At 44.9% G+C, this 25,205-nt stretch overlaps 1 protein-coding gene across 1 annotated transcript in view; it reads left to right on the forward strand.

Annotated features, from left to right (window-relative positions):
- LOC106575931 (TSC22 domain family protein 1) overlaps positions 1–24,461 on the forward strand; it is a 32,005-nt gene extending 7,544 nt beyond the window's left edge. Inside the window, exons 2-3 of the mRNA XM_014152680.3 lie at positions 14,005–14,056; positions 19,991–24,461. Of these exons, the coding sequence (XP_014008155.1) occupies positions 14,005–14,056; positions 19,991–20,248 (310 nt within the window). The 3' untranslated portion in view covers positions 20,249–24,461. The remainder of the gene's footprint in view (positions 1–14,004; positions 14,057–19,990) is intronic.
- Positions 24,462–25,205: the final 744 nt, after the last annotated feature.

The raw sequence follows: 25,205 nt of genomic DNA on the forward strand, positions 1-25,205 counted from the left end.
GTTTTTGTACAGCGCGACTCAGACCAGAGCATACCGGACCTATTCTCTCTCCTTTCCCCGATTTCTACCGCAAGCTCTGGACATTTACACCTGGATCTTGCAGCTAACTAGCTGCTACCTGAGTGACTATTGGCAACGTCGGTCACGGAATTAACACACATTATTACGGAGCTAGCCAGCTAGCCAGCTGAAGAGTTCCGTCAGCCACTCCTGGGCTATTCCTGAGCTAGCCAGCTGAAGTGTCTCCTGGGCTACAACTCACCTATCCTGACCCGTTTTACTGCCGATCCGGAGCCCCACCGGGTCTTCACGACTGGACCACCGACGTTATCTGCCCGAGGGAGTTATCCAACTGGCCCCTCCGTCGCGACGTAACCTGATCGCCCATCTGCGGCCCGCTAATCGTTAGCTGTTTTTTCGGCTGCGATCTGAATGGGTCTATCGGACACTTTTCTTGGGCCACTATAACTAACTATTTTGCCAACTTGGACAGGTCCCCCCTTCCACACGGAACCCCACTAACCCATAGACGGAAACGCACGAGCTGGCTAAAAACAGACCTCCCTCCCATCTTCCACCAGCTTGCTACCTATGGCCCGGCTAGCTGTCTGAATCTCACTGGACCCTTTGATCACTCGGCTAAGCATGCCTCTCCTTAATGTCAATATGCCTTCTCCATTGCTGTTCTGGTTAGTGTTTATTGGCTTATTTCACTGTAGAGCCTCTAGCCCTGCTCATTATACCTTATCCAACCTCTCAGTTCCTCCACCCACACATGCTATGACATCTTCTGGTTTCAATGATGTTTCTAGAGACAATATCTCTCTCACAATCACTAAATGCCTAGGTTTACCTCCTCTGTACTCACATCCCACCATACCTTTGTCTGTACATTATACCTTGAAGCTATTTTATCGCCCCCAGAAACCTGCTCCTTTTTCTCTCTATTCTGGACGTCACAGACGACCAATTCTTATAGCTTTTAGCCGTACCCTCCTACTTATTCTTCTCTGCTCCTCTGGGGATGTTGAGGTGAATCCAGGCCCTGCAGTGCCTGGCTCCACTCCTACTCCCCAGGCGCTCTCTTTTGATGACTTCTGTAACCGTAATAACCTTGGTTTCATGCATGTTAACATTAGAAGCCTCCTCCCTAAGTTTGTTTTATTCACTGCTTTAGCACACTCCGCCAACCCGGATGTCCTAGCTGTGTCTGAATCTTGGCTTAGGAAGTCCACCAAAAACTCTGAAATCTTCATCCCTAACTACGTTTTCAGACAAGATAGAACGACCAAAGGGGGCGGTGTTGCAATCTACTGCAGAGAGAGCCTGCAGAGTTCTGTCCTGCTATCCAGGTCTGTACCCAAACAATTTGAACTTCTACTTTTAAAAATCCACCTCTCCAAAAACAAGTCTCTCACCGTTGCCGCCTGCTATAGACCCCCCTCGGCCCCTAGTTGTGCTCTGGACACCATATGTGAACTGATTGCCCCCCATCTATCTTCAGAGCTCGTGCTACTAGGTGACCTAAACTGGGACATGCTTAACACCCCAGCCATCCTACAATCCAAGCTTGATGCCCTCAATCTCACACAAATTATTAATGAACCCACCAGGTACAACCCCAAAGCCGCAAACACTGGCACCCTCATAGATATCATCCTAACCAACGTGCCCTCTAAATACACCTCTGCTGTTTTCAACCAAGATCTCAGCGATCACTGCCTCATTGCCTGCACCCGTAATGGGTCAGCGGTTAAACGACCTCCACTCATCACTGTCAAACGCTCCCTGAAACATTTCAACGAGCAAGCCTTTCTAATCGACCTGGCCCTGGTATCCTGGAAGGATATTGACCTCATCCCGTCAGTAGAGGATGCCTGGTTATTTTTTTTTAAATGCCTTCCTCTCCATCTTAAATAAGCATGCCCCTTTCAAGAAATTTAGAACCAGGAACAGATATAGCCCTTGGTTCTCCCCAGACCTGACTGCCCTTAACCAACACAAAAATATCCTGTGGTGTTCTGCATTAGCATCGAACTGCCCCCGCGATATGCAACTTTTTCGGGAAGTTAGAAACCAATACACACAGGCAGTTAGAAACGCCAAGGCTAGCTTTTTCAAACAGAAATTCGCTTCGTGCAACTCCAACTCTAAAAAGTTCTGGGACATTGTAAAGTCCATGGAGAATAAGAACACCTCCTCCCAACTGCCCACTGCACTGAGGATAGGAAACTCTGTCACCACCGATAAGCCCACTATAATTGAGAATTTCAATAAGCATTTTTCTACGGCTGGCCATGCTTTCCACCTAACTACCCCTACTGCATTCAACAGCACTGCACCCCCCACAGCTACTCGCCCAAGCCTCCCCCATTTCTCCTTCTCCCAAATCCATTCAGCTGATGTTCTGAAAGAGCTGCAAAATCTGGACCCCTACAAATCAGCTGGGCTTGACAATCTGGACCCTTTCTTTCAAAAATTATCAGCCGAAATTATTGCAACCCCTATTACTAGCCTGTTCAACCTCTCTTTCGTGTCGTCTGAGATTCCCATAGATTGGAAAGCAGCTGCTGTCATCCCCCTCTTCAAAGGAGGTGACACTCTTGACCCTAATTGCTACAGACCTATATCCATCCTACCCTGCCTTTCTAAGGTCTTCGAAAGCCAAGTCAACAAACAGATTACCGACCATTTCGAATCCCACCGCACCCTCTCCGCTATGCAATCTGGTTTCAGAGCTGGTCATGGGTGCACCTCAGCCACGCTCAAGGTCCTAAACGACATCGTAACCGCCATCGATAAGAAACAATACTGTGCTGCCGTATTCATTGACCTGGCCAAAGCTTTTGACTCTGTTAATCACCACATCCTCATCGGCAGACTCAGTAGCCTTGGTTTCTCAAACGATTGCGTCGCCTGTTTCACCAACTACTTCTCTGACAGAGTTCAGTGTGTCAAATCGGAGGGCCTACTGTCTGGACCTCTGGCAGTCTCTATGGGGGTACCACAGGGTTCAATTCTTGGGCCAACTCTTTTCTCTGTATACATAAATGATGTCGCTCTTGCTGCTGGTGAATCTCTGATCCACCTCTACGCAGACGACACCATTCTGTACACTTCTGGCCCTTCTTTGGACACTGTGTTAACAACCCTCCAGACGAGCTTCAATGCCATTCAACTCTCCTTCCGTGGTCTCCAACTGCTCCTAAACACAAGTAAAACTAAATGCATGCTCTTCAACCGATCGCTGCCTGCACCTGCCCGCCTGTCCAGCATCACTTCTCTGGACGGTTCTAACTTAGAATTTGTGGACAACTACAAATACCTAGGTGTCTGGTTAGACTGTAAACTCTCCTTCCAGACTCACATCAATCATCTCCAATCCAAAGTGAAATCTCGAATTGGCTTCCTATTTCGCAACAAAGCATCCTTCACTCATGCTGCCAAACATACCCTCGTAAAACTGACCATCCTACCAATCCTCGACTTCGGCGATGTCATTTACAAAATAGCTTCCAATACCCTACTCAACAAGCTGGATGCAGTCTATCACAGTGCCATCCGTTTTGTCACCAAAGCCCCATATACTACCCACCACTGCGACCTGTAGGCTCTCGTTGGCTGGCCTTCGCTTCATAATCGTCGCCAAACACATTGGCTCCAGGTCATCTACAAGACCCTGCTAGGTAAAGTCCCCCCTTATCTCCGCTCACTGGTCACCATAGCAGCACCCACCTGTAGCACGCGCTCCAGCAGGTATATCTCTCTGGTCACCCCTAAAGCCAACTCCTCCTTTGGTCGTCTCTCCTTCCAGTTCTCTGCTGCCAATGACTGGAACGAACTACAAAAATCTCTGAAACTGGAAACACTTATCTCCCTCCCTAGCTTTAAGCACCAGCTGTCAGAGCAGCTCACAGATCACTGCACCCGTACATAGCCCATCTATAATTTAGCCCAAACTACTACCTCTTCCCCTACTGTATTTATTTATTTTGCTCCTTTGCACCATATTATTTATATTTTATCTTTGAACTTTCTTCAAACTACAAATCTACCATTCCAGTGTTTTTCTTGCTATACTTTATTTACTTTGCCACCATGGCATTTTTTTGCCTTTACCTCCCTTATCTCACATCATTTGCTCACATTGTATATAGTCTTATTTTTTATTTTTTTCTACTGCATCATTGATTGTATGTTGTTTTACTCCATGTGTAACTCTGTGTTTTTGTATGTTGTCGAACTGCTTTGCTTTATCTTGGCCAGGTCGCAATTGTAAATGAGAACTTGTTCTCAACTTGCCTACCTGGTTAAATAAAGGTGAAAAAAATAATAAAAAAAAATAATAATAATATCAGCTTTGCACACTCTTGGCTTTCTTTTAATCAGCTTCATGAGGTTTGCTTTTCCAAGTCTTGAAGGAGTTCCCACATATGCTGAGCACTTGTTGGCTGCTTTTCTTTCACTCTGCGTGTTGGCTGCTTTTCTTTCACTCTGCGGTCCAACTCATCCCAAACCATCTCAATTGGGTTGAGGTCGGTGATTGTGGAGGCCAGGTCATCTGATGCAGCACTCCGTCACTCTCCTTCTTGGTCAAATAGCCCTTACACAGCCTGGAGGTGTGTTGGGTCATTGTCCTGTTGAAAAACAAATGATAGTCCCACTAAGCGCAAACCAGATGGGATGGCGTATTGCTGCAGAATGCTGTGGTAGCCATGCTACCAGTGTCACCAGCAAAGCACCATCACACCACCTCCTCCATGCTTCACAGTGGGAACTGCACATGCGGAGATCATCCGTTCACCTACTCTGCATCTCACAAAGACCAAAATAATTGAACCAAAAATCTAATTTGGACTCACCAGACCAAAGGACAGATTTCCACCGGTCTAATGTCGGTTGCTCGTGTTTCTTGGCCCAAGCAAGTCTCTTCTTCTTATTGGTGTCCTTTTAGTAGTGGTTTCTTTGCAGCAATTTGACCATGAAGGCCTGATTCACGCAGTCTACTCTGAACAGTAGATATCTGTTACTTAAACTCTGAAGCATTTATTTGGGCTGCAATTTCTGAGGCTGGTAACTCTAATAAACGTATTCTTTGCAGTGGAGGTAACTCTGGGTCTTCCTTTCTTGTGGCGGTCCTCATGAGAGCCTGTTTCATCATAGAGCTTGGTTTTTGCGACTGCAATTGAAGAAACGTTCAAAGTTCTTGAAATTGATCAGAATTGATTAACCTTCATGTCTTAAAGTAATGATGGACTGTCGTTTCGCTTTGCTTATTTGAGCTGTTCTTGCCATAATATGGACTTAGCCCTATTTGGTAAAAGACCATCTTCTGTATTACCCCCCCCCCCCACACACACACACACCACACACCACACACACACACAACACACAACACAACTGATTGGATCAAATGCATTAAGAAGGAAAGAAATTCCACAAATTAATTTTTAACAAGGCACACCGGTTATTTGAAATGCATTCCAGGTGACTACTTCATGAACCTGGTTGAGAGAATGCCTTGATGACAGCTTTGCACACACTTGGCAAAGGGTGGCTGCTTTGAAGAATCTAAAATATGTTTTGATTTGTTTAAAACTTTTTGGGGTATGCTACATGATTCCCTATGTGTTATTTCATAGTTTTGATTTCTTCACTATTATTCTACAATGTAGAAAGTAGTCAAAATAAAGAAAAACCCTTGAATGAGTAGGTGTGTCCAGACTTTTGACTGGTACTGTATGTAAACCGTTGGTATGACCGCTCGGGGGCAATGCAGTTCAGTCTACCACGGTCCTGGCTACCTACCAGACGGAGCAGTTCGGTCTACCGAGGTCCTGGCTACCTACCAGACGGAGCAGTTCGGTCTACCGAGGTCCTGGCTACCTACCAGACGGAGCAGTTCGGTCTACCGAGGTCCTGGCTACCTACCAGACGGAGCAGTTCGGTCTACCGAGGTCCTGGCTACCTACCAGACGGAGCAGTTCGGTCTACCGAGGTCCTGGCTACCTACCAGACGGAGCCGTGCGGTCTACCGAGGTCCTGGCTACCTACCAGACGGAGCCGTGCGGTCTACCGAGGTCCTGGCTACCTACCAGACGGAGCCGTGCGGTCTACCGAGGTCCTGGCTACCTACCAGACGGAGCCGTGCGGTCTACCGAGGTCCTGGCTACCTACCAGACGGAGCCGTGCGGTCTACCGAGGTCCTGGCTACCTACCAGACGGAGCCGTGCGGTCTACCGAGGTCCTGGCTACCTACCAGACGGAGCCGTGCGGTCTACCGAGGTCCTGGCTACCTACCAGACGGAGCCGTGCGGTCTACTGAGGTCCTGGCTACCTACCAGACGGAGCCGTGCGGTCTACTGAGGTCCTGGCCCTGACCCACTCAGCAACAATGGTAGTTAATGCCGTGGTTCTCTGGTGTGTCCTCCTCCATGTTGTCAGTCCATGGATCTTCCATGTCCCACTTCTCATCAATGTGACGGCTCGTTGCAGTGATGTATTACAGCGTGTTCATCGACGTCCAACAATTTGTTAACGTCAGCCTCGTATGGTGTTTGAGAGCTTGCGCTTTGTATTTGCAGAGCGATCATTGTATAATTTAGGCCGTCTCTGTTTTTCCACATGGTATCTAGTAGTCTGGTTCTAGATATGTCATGGGTATTGAAGCGGACATCCTCTACCATTGACAGTGGCTGCATATCAACTGCAATCATTTCTGGAATCAGTACTGTGATTTTCTCACTGCGTCCCTTATTCCACTGCTGCCAGCAATGGGTTGGGTCTCATGGTGGTGCCTCTTTCAGATGGTTAAGCATTGCCTTTGTACTGCCACTGTAGCTTAATTCCACCTCACAAAATGAGTATTTATTTCACCACCTTCTCATCGAACTCAAAGTATTGCCATACAGGACTGGGCTGCTGTCTCTTCCCTGTCTCACTCTGACATTTTTCCAACTGTTAACGATGATGACGTGCAGAGTGCTTTATATCCATGCCAAATCATTTGAAAGATGCATATCTCCTAACGTTACAGCGTTGTTGTGTTAGGTATTTGTAAAAATAATAATGTTTCGGACCTGTTAGTGGTAGTGTTGTGATAACTGCACTGTGATTTAAAATGTAAAAAAACAAATCTAAACTTTTCGGTTAGATTTTTTTTCCTAAACGTTAGTGATCCCAATGTCATTTAAATGTTTACACCAGTATTTTGTCTTTCTAATGTGTCAAGTAATTATCTTTTTGTTTTCTCATGATTTGGTTGGGTCTAATTGTGTTGCTGTTTAGGGTTGTACATTTTGGGGAATATTCAGAGGTGGAAACTTTCTGTGGGAATATATGGGAATTCATATTAATACCATTTAAATGTAGATGTTTTTTGCATTGGATATATTTACCATATCATATGGAGACAAACATAAACCTATTACCTTATCATAAGTAGACATAATTGCGAATTATTAAATCTTTCCAATAGGAAAAAAAACAAACTATTTAGTTATGAATGTAACTTTAATTAAATGAGTTGACTCCTCACATGGGATGATTTCACTGAACAACAAAAGAATGGGAATATTGAATGATCCCCAATGATCCATCGCATCTCCCAAAAACGTTTTCAACATGCATCTGTAAAATGATAGTCTAGAAACTAAAGCTTTGGTTGTCTTCCTCTCAGGCTTCCATGTCTTCTCCCTGGACCTCCTCAATGTCCACCTTTTGAACATCAGACTGAGGCCTCATCTTCACTGTCACTTTCCAACCTTGTTCAGGATGGCTCATTGTCAGGCTCAAAAAGCCTGACATTTTCCAATTTTTCAACCCTTGTATTGGTCAGCTTGTTGCGTGCTTTGGTGTGTGTGCTCCCAAACAAGGCCCAGTTGCGCTCTGAGGCGGCTGATGTTGGTGGGATTTGGAGGATGATGGAGGCAACAGGGGAAAGAGCCTCAGATCCACAAAGTCCCTTCCACCAGGTGGCTGATGAGATATGTTGGCACAACTGCCATATTGCATCTCCATCCCAAAGCCCTTGCTTGGAAGTGTACTTGCCAGACTGCCAAGAACCTTGCCCTCATCCAGGCCAAGGTGTCGAGACACAGTAGTGATGACACCATAGGCCTTGTTGATCTCTGCACCAGACAGGATGCTCTTGCCAGCATACTTGGGGTCCAACACTGCGGCGTGTATGGGCTTCAGGCAGAAGTCTTCATGCTTTTTGATGTATTTCAGAACTGCAGTTTCCTCTGCTTGGATCAACAGTGAAGTGGGCATGGCAGTACGGATTTCTTCTCTTACATCTGCAAGCAGAGTCTGAACATCAGACAGGATGGCATTGTCTCCCTCAATCCGTGCAATGGCTACTGCTACAGGTTTCAGGCTGCTTACCACTCTCTCCCAAAATACGAAACACACCCCAACATACCTAACCATTTATTTTGCTCTCTTGCAGTGTTTCCATTGTTTTTAGTGTCATGATGTCCTTGAGGAGCAGATTCAATGCATGAGCAGCACAGCCAATGGGTGTGATGTGAGGGTAGGACTCCTCCACTTTAGACCAAGCAGCCTTCATGTTCACAGCATTGTCTGTCACCAGTGCAAATACCTTCTGTGGTCCAAGGTTATTCATGACTTGCCTTTAGCTCATCTGCAATGTAGAGACCGGTGTGTCTGTTGTCCCTTGTGTCTGTGCTCTTGTAGAATACTGGTTGAGGGGTGGAGATGATGTGGCTAATTTTTCCTTGCCCACGAACATTCGACCACCCATCAGAGATGATTGCAATACAGTCTGCTTTCTCTATGATTTGCTTGACCTTCACTTGAACTCTGTTGAACTCTGCATCCATCAAATGAGTAGATAAAGCATGTCTGGTTGGAGAGGTGAATGCTGGGCGAAGAACATTCAGAAATCTCTTCCAATACACATTGCCTGTGAGCATCAGAGGTGAACCAGTTGCATACACAGCTCGAGCAAGACCTTCATCAACATTTCTCTGACAACGTTCCTCCATTGAGTCAAAAACACTTCTGATTGCAGGACGAACGTGAGCTGTTGCTATCGATAAGGTGTCTGAATCATCATTTTCACCTCAAATAGAAGTAGAGGGACTTTTGTCAGAGGTTGTGAGTGCTGAGGGAACTTTATGCACTTGGCCAGATGATTCTGCATCTTTGTTGCATTCTTCACATGATTTGGCACAGTATTTGCAAATGTACACAGCTTTTCCTTCTACATTAGCTGCAGTGAAATGACAAATCAGATAATTGCCCGTGGCAATTCCATGTACAGATACATAGCTAAGCAGTTAGATTAAACAACTCCTTTGTAAGATACTTTTAAAAAATGAAACGTGTATGGAAACAGGTGAATTAACACTCCTCAGTTAGCAGGCTCAAGCAAGCTAAAACCCACATGGTAGCAAAAACTAGCTTGCAGAAATTGTTAACAATGTCAACGGAGGCGGTGTTGCGGTCTATATTCAGAACCACCTTCCTGTAAAGCTTAGAAACGATCTAATGTTAAATACTGTTGAAGTAATATGGCTACAGGTTCATCTGCCTCACCTAAAGCCCATTCTGGTGGGAAGCTGCTATAGACCACCAAGTCCTAACAGTCAGTATCTGGATAATATGTGTGAAATGCTTGATAATGTATGTGATATCAACAGAGAAATATATTTTCTGGGTGATTTTAAATATTCACTGGCTATCATCAAGCTGCCCACTAAAGGAAAAAACGTCAAACTGTAACCAGTGCCTGCAACCTGGATCAGGTTGTCAGTCAACCTACCAGGGTTGTTACAAACAGAACAGGAATTAAATCAACATGTATTGATCACATCTTTACTAATGCTGCAGATATTTGCTTTAAAGCAGTATTTTATTTATTTTTTATTTCACATTTATTTAACCAGGTAGGCCAGTTGAGAACAAGTTCTCATTTACACCTGCGACCTGGCCAAGATAAAGCAAAGCAGTGTGACAAAAACGACAGAGTTACACATGGGATAAACCAACGTACAGTCAATAACACAATAGGAAAATCTATATACAGTGTGTGCAAATTAAGTAAGGGGGTAAGGCAATAAATGGGCCAAAAGCGGCGAAGTAATTACAATTTAACAATTTACACTGGAGTGATAGATGTGCAAATGAGGATGTGCAAGTAGAAATACTGGTGTGCAAAAGAGCAGCAAAACAAATATAGGAATGAGGTAGGTAGTCGGTTGGATGGGCTATTTACAGATGGGCTATGTACAGCTGCAGCGATCGGTAAGCTGCTCTGGCAGCTGATGCTTAAAGTTAGTGAGGGAGATATGTCTCCAACTTCAGTGATTTTTGCAATTTGTTCCAGTCATTGGCAGCAGAGAACTGTAAGGAAAGGCGGCCAAAGAGGTTGGCTATGTTGGCTATGGGGATGATCAGTGAAATATACCTGCTGGAGCGTGTGCTACGGGTGGGTATTGCTATGGTGACCAGTGAGCTGAGATAAGGAGGAGCTTTACCTAGCAAAGACTTAGATGACCTGGAGCCAGTGGGTTTGGCGACGGATATGTAGCGAGGACCAGCCAACGAGAGCATACAGGTCGCAGTGGTGGGTAGTATATGGGGCTTTGGTGACAAAACGGATGGCACTGTGATAGACTGCATCCAATTTGCTGAGTAGAGTGTTGGAGGCTAATTTGTAAATAACATCGCCGAAGTCAAGGATTGGTAGGATGGTCAGTTTTACGAGGGTATGTTTGGCAGCATGAGTGAAGGAGGCTTTGTTGCGAAATAGGAAGCTCCAAAGAAATTCCTCAAAAATACAAAAACTTAAATTTTTCAAACATATGACTATTTCACAGCATTTTAAAGACAAGACTCTCCTTTATCTAACCACACTGTCCGATTTCAAAAAGGCTTTACAGCGAAAGCAAAACATTAGATTATGTCAGCAGAGTACCAAGCCAGAAATAATCAGACACCCATTTTTCAAGCTAGCATATAATGTCACAAAAACCCAGAAGACAGCTAAATGCAGCACTAACCTTTGATGATCTTCATCAGATGACACACCTAGGACATTATGTCATACAATACATGCATGTTTTGTTCAATTAAGTTCATATTTATATCAAAAAACAGCTTTTTACATTAGCATGTGACGTTCAGAACTAGCATACCCCCCGCAAACTTCCGGAGGAATTTGCTAACAATTTACTAAATTACTCACGATAAACGTTCACAAAAAGCATAACAATTATTTTAAGAATTATAGATACAGAACTCCTCTATGCACTCGATATGTCCGATTTTAAAATAGCTTTTTGGTGAAAGCACATTTTGCAATATTCTAAGTACATAGCCCAGCCACCACGGGCTAGCTATTTAGACACCTGGCAAGTTTAGCCTTCACCAAAATCAGATTTACTATTATAAAAGTTTGATTACCTTTTGTTGTCTTCGTCAGAATGCACTCCCAGGACTGCTACTTCAATAACAAATGTTGGTTTGGTCCAAAATAATCCATCGTTATATCCGAATAGCGGCGTTTTGTTCGTGCGTCCCAGACACTATCCGAAATGGTAAATCAGGGTCGTGCGCATGGCGCAATTCGTGACAAAAAAAATCTAAATATTCCATTACCGTACTTCGAAGCATGTCAACCGCTGTTTAAAATCAATTTTTATGCAATTTATCTCGTGTACACAAGCGATAATATTCCGACCGGGAATCTCCTTTTCGGCAAACGGAGGAAAAATCACAAAGACGGGGGCGGCCAGGGCACACGCCTAAGCCCACAGTCCCTTGATCGGCCACTTGAGAAAGGCGATAATGTGTTTCAGCCTGGGGCTGGGATGACGACATTCAGGTTTTTCCCGGGCTCTGAGCGCCTATGGAAGACGTAGGAAGTGTCACGTTAGAGCAGAGATCCTTTGTAAAAGATAGAGATGGCAAAGAAGTTCAAGAAATGGTCAGACAGGCCACTTCCTGTAAAGGAATCTCTCCGGTTTTGACCTGCCATTTGAGTTCTGTTATTCTCACAGACACCATTCAAACAGTTTTAGAAACTTTGGAGTGTTTTCTATCCAAAGCCAATAATTATATGCATATTCTAGTTACTGGGCAGGAGTAGTAACCAGATTAAATCGGGTACGTTTTTTTATCCAGCCGTGAAAATACTGCCCCCTAGCCATAACAGGTTAACAAGACACCAGAAGATAATCGGCCTATACTATAATAGAATATAATATAGGAAAGTTATATTAGGAAAATTATAACTTTGTAATCGGAATATTTTCCTTGGTGCCCCGATCTCCTAGTTAATTACAATTAAACGATTAATCAGTTTGATCGCGTGATAATAATTACAGGGAGTTAATTGATAAACATGTCTTCGGTTTAATGGTACCCCAAAGACACGACACTGTGCTTATTGTTTGTTCCGTGTCGGTACACGAGCAGGGCTGCCCCGGGACAGGAGCTGCAGATTCCCAGCTTAGCAGAGCTAGTCAGTCTCACTGTGCTTATTGTTTGTGCCACGTCGGTACACGAGCAGGGCTGCCCCGGGACAGGAGCTGCAAATTCCCAGCTTAGCAGAGCTAGTCAGTCTCACTGTGCTTATTGTTTGTTCCGCGTCGGTACACGAGCAGGGCTGCCCCGGTTGCCACCTTGTATCGCCCAGACAACAGAATTTCTGTCAATTCTGTTTGGATATTTTTTACTTTTATTAAACTGGACATTTTCTACATTTGAAGTATTACCTTTTGGTGTTAATGGACAAAAAATAATGAATTCCCAATTTTATACAGTGGAGATGGACGTTGGTGTTTGTCAACTGAGGAATTTATCTATCTCTTTTTTGTCATCTTTGTTTGCAAAAGAGACAACTCCAGTCAGGCTTGACAATAGGTAAAATGTTTTCCTAGCTTATTTATCAAACTATTCATTCATTCGTTCATTCATTCATTTACAAAGACAATAGAATATGGCTATGCATTGAATGAATGGGACCGTGGCAGTTTGAATTGGATTTCAATGTATGGAGATGAGGATGTTTATATGCTTTTATGTGGTGCGGTCTTGAGGCTGCCCTGCAGTATTGAGGAGTTCATAACTTGATGAGCTCTGCAGTGTTAAACCTTTCTGCATCGTGTTGACTATAAATTATTTACAACCATAACATTATATAAACCTTGTAGCTAAAGCCCCACAACAATAACCTGATAGTTAAACCCCAACCTTGTAGCTAAAGCCCCACAACAATAACCTGATAGTTAAACCCCAACCTTGTAGCTAAAGCCCCACAACAATAACCTGATAGTTAAACCCCAACCTTGTAGCTAAAGCCCCACAACAATAACCTGATAGTTAAACCCCAACCTTGTAGCTAAAGCCCCACAACAATAACCTGATAGTTAAACCCCAACCTTGTAGCTAAAGCCCCACAACAATAACCTGATAGTTAAACCCCAACCTTGTAGCTAAAGCCCCACAACAATAACCTGATAGTTAAACCCCAACCTTGTAGCTAAAGCCCCACAACAATAACCTGATAGTTAAACCCCAACCTTGTAGCTAAAGCCCCACAACAATAACCTGATAGTTAAACCCCAACCTTGTAGCTAAAGCCCCACAACAATAACCTGATAGTTAAACCCCAACCTTGTAGCTAAAGCCCCACAACAATAACCTGATAGTTAAACCCCAACCTTGTAGCTAAAGCCCCACAACAATAACCTGATAGTTAAACCCCAACCTTGTAGCTAAAGCCCCACAACAATAATAATCTTCTGGCTATATATTAAAGTGTAATAGTGGTCCATTCCTTCATTCAGTCCGTTAATGTGATGGAAAAGCGTCCGTGGCAGAAATCAGTTTCTTAAGAGTTCAGAATGCTCCTTCATTAATACCCACCAGGTCAACATCTGCCAACCCCAGTGATATCTTTACAGGCGATGATGCATCATAATGTTTCAATTCATCTGTTTTATTGTTAAAGCTGGAAATGTATGTTTGTTTCAGCTCTTCTGGTGCCAGTTTGGTGGCCATCGACAATAAAATTGAACAAGCAATGGTAAGTTAATATCCTCATTGTTAAAATGTATATAATCAAATCTAAATGACTCAAAGGTGAAATGTAAATGTCAACTTTATTTAAACGGCGTAGGACAGGTGTTCAGAGTACTGGGGTCTAATTAAAGTTTTGGAACATCTGACTGTTCTGGGAGAGAGAACGTGTTGTTAATAAAACGGTACAATAAAAACACTTTGATTGAATGACTGCAACCATCTGTATTTTCTGTGATCCGGTTGGTATTCGGTTCTGTCTGTTCCCTGTCAGGTGTTGCTAGGCCAGCCGGGGGTCTGCTCTCTGTCAGGTGTTGCTAGGCCAGCCGGGGGTTGCTAGACCAGCCGGGGGTCTGCTCTCTGTCTGTTCCCTGTCAGGTGTTGCTAGACCAGCCGGGGGTCTGTTCCCTGTCAGGTGTTGCTAGGCCAGCCGGGGGTCTGCTCTCTGTCTGTTCCCTGTCAGGTGTTGCTAGACCAGCCAGGGGTCTGTTCCCTGTCAGGTGTTGCTAGACCAGCCGGGGGTCTGCTCTCTGTCTGTTCCCTGTCAGGTGTTGCTAGACCAGCCGGGGGTCTGCTCTCTGTCTGTTCCCTGTCAGGTGTTGCTAGACCAGCTGGGGGTCTGCTCCCTGTCAGGTGTTGCTCTCATATGCCCCGGTATAAATAACTTGTCTGTTAGCTCCTCCCTCCAGATGCAGAACATTTTGTTCTATAGCTTGTCAGTTAGAAGGCAGGAACTGGATAGACCACTAACTAACTGCTATGGGACTGCCTGCACACAATAGACCACTAACTAACTGCTATGGGACTGCCTGTACACATCAATAGACCACTAACTAACTGCTATGGGACTGCCTGTACACAATAGATCACTAACTAACTGCTATGGGACTGCCTGTACACAATAGACCACTAACTAACTGCTATGGGACTGCCTGCACACAATAGACCACTAACTAACTGCTATGGGACTGCCTGTACACAACAACAGACCACTAACTCACTGCTATGGGACTGCCTGCACACAATAGACCACTAACTAACTGCTATGGGACTGCCTGCACACAATAGACCACTAACTTACTGCTATGGGACTGCCTGCACACAACAATAGACCACTAACTAACTGCTATGGGATTGCCTGTACACAACAATAGACCACTAACTAACTGCTATGGGACTGCCTGTACACAACAATAGACCACTAACTAACTGCTATGGGACTGCCTGCACACAACAATAGACCACTAATTAACTGCTATGGGACTGCCTGCACACAACAATAGACCACTAACTAACTGCTATGGGACTGCCTGCACACAACAATAGACCACTAACTAACTGCTATGGGACTGCCTGCACACAACAATAGACCACTAACTAACTGCTATGGGACTGCCTGCACACAACAATAGACCACTAACTAACTGCTATGTCCTGCCTGCACACAACAATAGACCACTAACTAACTGCTATGGGACTGCCTGCACACAATAGACCACTAACTAACTGCTATGGGACTGCCTGTACACATCAATAGACCACTAACTAACTGCTATGGGACTGCCTGTACACAATAGATCGCTAACTAACTGCTATGGGACTGCCTGTACACAATAGACCACTAACTAACTGCTATGGGACTGCCTGCACACAATAGACCACTAACTAACTGCTATGGGACTGCCTGTACACAACAACAGACCACTAACTCACTGCTATGGGACTGCCTGCACACAATAGACCACTAACTAACTGCTATGGGACTGCCTGCACACAATAGACCACTAACTTACTGCTATGGGACTGCCTGCACACAACAATAGACCACTAACTAACTGCTATGGGATTGCCTGTACACAACAATAGACCACTAACTAACTGCTATGGGACTGCCTGTACACAACAATAGACCACTAACTAACTGCTATGGGACTGCCTGCACACAACAATAGACCACTAATTAACTGCTATGGGACTGCCTGCACACAACAATAGACCACTAACTAACTGCTATGGGACTGCCTGCACACAACAATAGACCACTAACTAACTGCTATGGGACTGCCTGCACACAACAATAGACCACTAACTAACTGCTATGGGACTGCCTGCACACAACAATAGACCACTAACTAACTGCTATGGGACTGCCTGCACACAACAATAGACCACTAACTAACTGCTATGTCCTGCCTGCACACAACAATAGACCACTAACTAACTGCTATGGGACTGCCTGCACACAACAATAGACCACTAACTAACTGCTATGGGACTGCCTGCACACAACAATAGACCACTAACTAACTGCTATGGGACTGCCTGCACACAATAGACCACTAACTAACTGCTATGGGACTGCCTGCACACAATAGACCACTAACTAACTGCTATGGGACTGCCTGTACACATCAATAGACCACTAACTAACTGCTATGGGACTGCCTGTACACAATAGACCACTAACTAACTGCTATGGGACTGCCTGTACACAATAGACCACTAACTAACTGCTATGGGACTGCCTGCACACAATAGACCACTAACTAACTGCTATGGGACTGCCTGTACACAACAACAGACCACTAACTAACTGCTATGGGACTGCCTGCACACAACAATAGACCACTAACTAACTGCTATGGGACTGCCTGCACACAACAATAGACCACTAACTAACTGCTATGGGACTGCCTGTACACAACAATAGACCACTAACTAACTGCTATGGGACTGCCTGCACACAACAATAGACCACTAACTGACTGCTATGGGACTGCCTGCACACAATAGACCACTAACTGACTGCTATGGGACTGCCTGCACACAACAATAGACCACTAACTAACTGCTATGGGACTGCCTGCACACAACAATAGACCACTAACTAACTGCTATGGGACTGCCTGTACACAACAATGGACCACTAACTAACTGCTATGGGACTGCCTGTACACAACAATAGACCACTAACTAACTGCTATGGGACTGCCTGCACACAATAGACCACTACCTAACTGCTATGGGACTGCCTGTACACAACAACAGACCACTAACTAACTGCTATGGGACTGCCTGTACACAACAACAGACCACTAACTCACTGCTATGGGACTGCCTGCACACAATAGACCACTAACTTACTGCTATGGGACTGCCTGCACACAACAATAGACCACTAACTAACTGCTATGGGACTGCCTGTACACAACAATAGACCACTAACTAACTGCTATGGGACTGCCTGTACACAACAATAGACCACTAACTAACTGCTATGGGACTGCCTGTACACAACAATAGACCACTAACTAACTGCTATGGGACTGCCTGCACACAACAATAGACCACTAATTAACTGCTATGGGACTGCCTGCACACAACAATAGACCACTAACTAACTGCTATGGGACTGCCTGCACACAACAATAGACCACTAACTAACTGCTATGGGACTGCCTGCACACAACAATAGACCACTAACTAACTGCTATGGGACTGCCTGCACACAACAATAGACCACTAACTAACTGCTATGGGACTGCCTGCACACAACAATAGACCACTAACTAACTGCTATGGGACTGCCTGCACACAACAATAGACCACTAACTAACTGCTATGGGACTGCCTGCACACAATAAACCACTAACTAACTGCTATGGGACTGCCTGCACACAATAGACCACTAACTAACTGCTATGGGACTGCCTGTACACATCAATAGACCACTAACTAACTGCTATGGGACTGCCTGTACACATCAATAGACCACTAACTAACTGCTATGGGACTGCCTGTACACATCAATAGACCACTAACTAACTGCTATGGGACTGCCTGCACACAATAGACCACTAACTAACTGCTATGGGACTGCCTGCACACAACAATAGACCACTAACTAACTGCTATGGGACTGCCTGCACACAACAATAGACCACTAACTAACTGCTATGGGACTGCCTGCACACAACAATAGACCACTAACTAACTGCTATGGGACTGCCTGCACACAACAATAGACCACTAACTGACTGCTATGGGACTGCCTGCACACAACAATAGACCACTAACTGACTGCTATGGGACTGCCTGCACACAACAATAGACCACTAACTAACTGCTATGGGACTGCCTGCACACAACAATAGACCACTAACTAACTGCTATGGGACTGCCTGTACACAACAATAGACCACTAACTAACTGCTATGGGACTGCCTGTACACAACAATAGACCACTAACTGACTGCTATGGGACTGCCTGCACACAATAGACCACTAACTGACTGCTATGGGACTGCCTGCACACAACAATAGACCACTAACTAACTGCCTAAAGGACAGGTAACACAATACACACACACAGTGAGCTCCTAAAGGACAGGTAACACAATACATACACACAGTGAGCTCCTAAAGGACAGGTAGCACAATACACACACACACACACACAGTGAGCTCCTAAAGGACAGGTAGCACACACACACACACACACACACACACACACACACACACACACACACACACAGTGAGCTTCTAAAGGACATGTCCACACACACACACACACACACACACACACACGGAGCCCGGCGGACACACACACAGTGAGCTCCTAAAGGACAGGTAACACACACACAGTGGCTCCTAAAGGACAGGTAACACACACACAGTGAGCTCCTAAAGGACAGGTAACACACACACAGTGAGCTCCTAAAGGACAGCTAACACACACACAGTGAGCTCCTAAAGGACAGGTAACACACACACAGTGAGCTCCTAAAGGACAGGTAACACACACACAGTGAGCTCCTAAAGGACAGGTAACACACACACAGTGAGCTCCTAAAGGACAGGTAACACACACACAGTGAGCTCCTAAAGGACAGGTAACACACACAGTGAGCTCCTAAAGGACAGGTAGCACAATACACACACACACACACACACACACAGTGAGCTCCTAAAGGACAGGTAGCACACACACACAGTGAGCTCCTAAAGGACATGTAAAACACCACACACACACACACACACACACAGTGAGCTAAAGGACAGCTAACACACCACACACACACACACACACACAGTGAGCTCCTAAAGGACAGCTAACACACACACACAGTGAGCTCCTAAAGGACAGGTAACACGTACAGTTGAAGTCAGAAGTTTACATACACTAAGTTGACTGTGTCTTTAAACAGCTTCGAAAATTCCAGAACATTATGTCATGGCTTCAGAAGCTTCTGATAGGCTAATTGACATCATTTAAGTCAATTGGAGGTGTACCTGTGGATGTATTTCACAGCCTACCTTCAAACTCAGTGCCTCCTTGCTTGACATCATGGGAAAATCTAAAGAAATCAGTTGTGGCAAAATGGCTTAAGGACAACAAAGTCAAGGTATTGGAGTGGCCATCACAAAGCCCTGACCTCAATCCTATAGAAAATTTGTGGGCAGAACTGAAAAAGCGTGTGCGAGCAAGGAGGCCTACAAACCTGACTTAGTTACACCAGCTCTGTCAGGAGGAATGGGCCAAAATTCACCCAACTTATTGTGGGAAGCTTGTGGAAGGCTACCAAATACTAATTGAGTGTATGTAAACATCTGACCCACTGGGAATGTGATGAAAGAAATAAAAGCTGAAATAAATCATTCTCTCTACTATTATTCTGACATTTTCCCTTCTTAAAATAAAGTGGTGATCCTAACTGACCTAAAACAGGGACATTTTTACTAGGATTAAATGTCAGGAATTGTGAAAAACTGAGTTGGAATGTATTTGAGTAAGGTGTATGTGAACTTCCGACTTCAACTGTACATTTCTCTCCCTCCGTCCCTTCCTTTCTCTCCATCTTCCCCCTTCCATCTCTCTCTCCCCACCCATCTCTCTCTCTCCCCACCCATCTCTCTCTCTCCCCACCCATCTCTCTCTCAGGACCTGGTGAAGAGCCACCTGATGTATGCTGTGAGAGAGGAGGTAGATGTGTTGAAGGAACAGATTAAGGAGCTGGTAGAGAGGAACTCCCAGTTGGAGCAGGAGAACAGCCTCCTGAAAACCCTGGCAAGCCCAGAGCAGATGGCTCAGTTCCAGGCTCAGGTCCAGCCCAGCTCTGGCTCCCCGACAGGGACAGGCTCCTCTAACCCCCAGCCTCAGCCCCTGCCGTCCTCACAGAGCTCTGGGACCTCTACATAGCCCCCCTCCTCGGAGAGACGTACGCAGGGGGGGGGGGGGGGAGGAGGGAATCCTCACTGTACTGTGATCTGACCTCATGCAAAGCAACAAGAACCACTATGGCTCAAACAAGGAGAGACCGCTACAAAAATACAAATCATGTTTTGCACATTTATTTAACTGACCAAAGACGATGATGGACACTTGTGTGTCAGGTGATCTCTTAGCTTGGAATGCTTCAGACGATCGCCATGGAGACCAGGGAGGTGAATGGAACAGATGGACAGTTGTCATGGAGATGAAACAGACAACAACCCACAACCGGTACACCGTCTTCAGATCTCTACAGTGACTGTTGAATTGTGCCGTTGCTGCCATTTCTTTACATTTTCATTTTGTTGTCAACGTTGGATTATTACCTAGCTGTGAATTGAATCAAAGAAACAGAAATGAGGTGCATTATCTGTAGGGACCATTAAAGAGGAAACAAGACCCATCTGGTATGGGGTGCAGAGTGGAACATACAGTGCATTCAGAAATAAAGTCAGACCACTTTAGTTCTTCCACATTTTGTTGCAGTACAGTCTATTCTAAAATTGATTAAATCGTTTTTTCCCACATCAATCTACACACAATACCCCATAATGACTAAACAAAAACAGTTTTTTTATTTTTTATTTTGTAATATAAAAAACAGAAATAGCACATTTACATAAGTATTCAGACCCTTTACTCAGTACTTTGTTGAAGCACCTCTGCCAGTGATTACAGCCTTGAGTCTTCTTGGGTATGACACTACAAACTTGGCACACCTGTATTTGGGGAGTTTCTCCCATTCTTTGCAGATCCTCGCAAGCTTTGTCAGGTTGGATGGGGAGCGTCGCTGCACAACTATTTTCAGGTCTCTCCAGAGATGTTCGATCGGGTTCAAGTCCAGGCCACACAAGGACATTCGGAGACTTGTCCCGAAGCCACTCCTGCATTGTCTTGGCTGTGTGCTTAGGGTTGTTGTCGTGTTGGAAGGTGAACCTTCGCCCCAGTCTGAGGTCCTGAGTGCTCTGAAGCAGGTTTTCATCAAGGATCTCATTGTACTTTGCTCCGTTCATCTTTCCCTCGATCCTGACTAGTCTCCCAGTCCCTGCCGCTGAAAAACATTCCCACAGCATGATGCTGCCACCACCATGCTTCACCGTAGGGATGGTGCCAGGTTTCCTCCAGACGTGATGCTTGGCATTCAGGCCAAAGAGTTCAATCTTGGTTTCATCAGACCAGAGAATCTTGTTTCTCAGAGTCAGAGTCCTTTAGGGGCCTTTTGGCAAACTGTCATGTTTATTTTTTATTTTACCTTTATTTAACTAGGCAAGTCAGTTAAGAACAAATTCTTATTTTCAATGACGGCCTAGGAACAATGGGTTAACTGCCTTGTTCAGGGGCAGAACGACAGATTTTTACTTTGTCAGCTCGGAGATTTGATCTTGCAACCTTTCGGTTACTAGTCGAACACACTAACCACTAGGCTACCTGCCGCCCCATGTGCCTTTTACTGAGGAGTGGATTTCGTCTCCCACTCCACCATAAAGGCCTGATTGGTGGAGTGCTGCAGAGATGGTTGTCCTTCTGGAATGTTCTCTCATCTCCACAGAGGAACTCTAGAGCTCTGTCAGTGACCATTGGGTTCTTGGTCACCTCCCTGACCAAGGCCCTTCTCCCCTGATTGCTCAGGTTGGCCGGGCGGCCAGCTCTAGGAAGAGTCTTGGTGGTTCCAAACTTCTTCCATTTAAGAAACGATGGAGGCCACTGTGTTCTTGGGGACCTTCAATGCTGCAGAAATGTTTTGGTCCCTTCCCCAGATCTGTGCCTCGACACAATCCTGTCTCGGAGCACTATGGACAATTCCTTCGACCTCATGACTTGGTGTTTTCTCTGACATGCACTGTCAACTTCGGGACCTTATATAGACAGGTGTGTGTCTTTCCAAATCATGTCCAATCAATTGAATTTACCACAGGTGGACTCCAATCAAGTTGTAGAAACATCTCAAGGATGATCAATGGAAACAGAATGCACCTGAGCGCAATTTCGTGTCTCATAGCAAAGGGTCTGAATACTTTATGTAAATAAGCTGTTTTTGTTTTGTAATACATTTGCTAAAATTTCAAAAACCTGTTTTCGCTTTGTCATTATGGGGTATTGTGTGTAGCTTGAGGATTTTTTTCATTTTATTTTATCCATTTTAGGATAAGGCTGTAACGTAACAAAATGTGAAAAGTTGAGGGGTCTGAATACTTTCAGAAATCACTGCAATAGAAGAATCACTGTTCTCACAGCTGTCTATTCCATATGAGGGGTGATGTGGTGTAACAGAACTTTAGAAGAGGCAGTGTTCGCTTTTTGGAACGTTGTTGCTCACAACGCCGCCCCCCTCCTCTCCTCTCTCCTCTTCTCTCCTCCCTCAGACGTAATGATGGAGATGTTGCTCCTCCTCTCTCCTCTCCTCCCTCAGACGTAATGATGGAGATGTTGTTGCTCCTCCTCTCTCCTCCCTCAGACGTAATGATGGAGATGTTGTTGCTCCTCCTCTCTCCTCCCTCAGACGTAATGATGGAGATGTTGTTGCTCCTCCTCTCTCCTCCCTCAGACGTAATGATGATGTTGCTCCTCTCTCCTCCCTCAGACGTAATGATGGAGATGTTGTTGCTCCTCCTCTCTCGTCTCTTCTCCCTCAGACGTAAGGATGGTGGAGATGTTCTTGCTCCTCCTCTCTCCTCCCTCAGACGTAATGATGGCGATGTTGCTCCTCTCTCCTCCCTCAGACGTAATGATGGCGATGTTGCTCCTCTCTTCTCCCTCAGACGTAATGATGGAGATGTTGTTGCTCCTCCTGTCTTCTCCCTCAGACGTAATGTTGGAGGAGATGTTCTTGCTCCTCCTCTCCTCTCTTCTCCTCCCTCAGACGTAATGATGGAGATGTTGTTGCTCCTCCTCTCTCCTCTCTTCTCCTCCCTCAGACGTAATGATGATGTTGCTCCTCTCTCCTCCCTCAGACGTAATGATGGAGATGTTGTTGCTCCTCCTCTCTTCTCCTCCCTCAGACGTAATGATGGAGATGTTGTTGCTCCTCCTCTCTTCTCCTCCCTCAGACGTAATGATGGAGATGTTGTTGCTCCTCTCTCCTCCGTTAGACGTAATGATGGAGATGTTGTTGCTCCTCCTCTCCTCTCTCCTCCCTCAGACGTAATGATGGAGATGCTGTTGCTCCTCCTCTCTTCTCCTCCCTCAGACGTAATGATGGAGATGTTGCTCCTCCTCTCTCCTCCCTCAGACGTAATGATGGAGGGAATGGGAATGTTTTGGGAAAGGGGGCTGATGAGAGTTTCAGTGTTTTTGGGATTGGACTGTTTCTAGGTTTGTTCCAGATACCAATTCAACCTATGTTCAGCAAACAGCCCGTTTTCCTCAGGCTGGACTGTGATGTTACTGCTCAGAGCGGGAAGAGAATAGCCACCCCAGATTCTATACAGACTGTTTCTATATGTATATATGTATATATATATATATCTATCTATCTATCTATCTATCTATGTGTGTATATATATGTATGTGTGTGTGTGTGTGTGTATTATAAGGACCTAAAAGCTAGTTTTTTAAGGGTAATGTGTAGAAGTACACTACCAGTCAAGTTTGGACCCACCTACTCATTCCAGGGTTTATTTTTATTTTTACTATTTGGACTGGGTCTTTTACCAAATAGGGCTATATTCTGTATACCACCCCTACTTTGTCACAACACAACTGATTGACTAAAATGCATTAAGAAGGAAAGAAATTCCACAAAGTGCTCAGCATATGTGTGAACTCCTTCAAGACTGGTGGGAAAGCATTCCAGGTGAAGCCAGTTGAGAGAATGCCAACAGTGTGCAAAGCTGTCATCAAGGCAACGGGTGGCTACTTTGAAGAATCTCAAATATGAAATATATTTTGATCTGTTTAACATTTTGTTGGTTACTACATGATTCCATATGTCTTATTTCATAGTTCTGATGTCTTCACTATTATTCTACAATGTAGAAAATATTAAAAATAAAGAAAAATCCTTGAATGAGTAGGTGTGTCCAAACTTTTGACTGGTACTGTATGTCAGGACAATGTTTCTCAGCCCACAACAAATGTGACGTTACAATTGCACTAAACAGTTGCACTTCGACTTAAATAAAATGGGAAAACTAAATCTAAATGTTTGTCGCTTGTGATTTTATTGAACTGTTAGGTGGCAGAGTGGAGCAGGGGGAGAGGACCTACCTCAGGTTAAAGACGTCATACAGATTTCTTACCCAGATCGCTCTTTGACAACATACAGTGGGAATGGCTGAGACTACAGCATTACATATTTATATTATTATATGTCAGTTCAGTGGTGAGAAACTTGTAAATGTTGTGGTCTCTGGTTGGTCATACCTGGCGCGCTTTGTCTTGTTTCATGCCTGTTGTCATAACCATTAGACCATGAAGTTCCTGAAGGTGAAACGTGTTCCGTCACTGGTACAGGAAAGAAAGAAATCCAGTTAAATCTCAATCTCACCAGCAAACACACACGCTCACAGAACCAGATGGTGAAAGACAAGATTCCATCCTACAAGACAACATGCAGTGGTCAAGCTGTAAGTCTGGGCGAACTGTTGAATGCAGAGGAGGCAATCATTCGCTTCACCCAAAGACAAAGGTTTCCAGAGATCTTGACTTTGACAAGGACGCCACCTACAGTCAAGAACGGTAGTAGCACTTTTAAGTTGGATCCAGTGTTGGTAGATGGAGTTCTCAGAGTGGGAGGACGGCTGTGTAAGGCAGCTATGCCTGAAGAAGCCAAGCACCCTGTCATTCTCTCCAAAGACCTTCACATATCTACACTCATCCTCCACCACATCAACAAACAGGACATGGTGGAAGGAATCACATGCTCTCACTTGTCCGTCAAAGGTAT

Source organism: Salmo salar, chromosome 17, assembly GCF_965601325.2.
Source record: "Salmo salar chromosome 17, fSalSal1, whole genome shotgun sequence".
Lineage (NCBI taxonomy): Eukaryota > Metazoa > Chordata > Actinopteri > Salmoniformes > Salmonidae > Salmo > Salmo salar.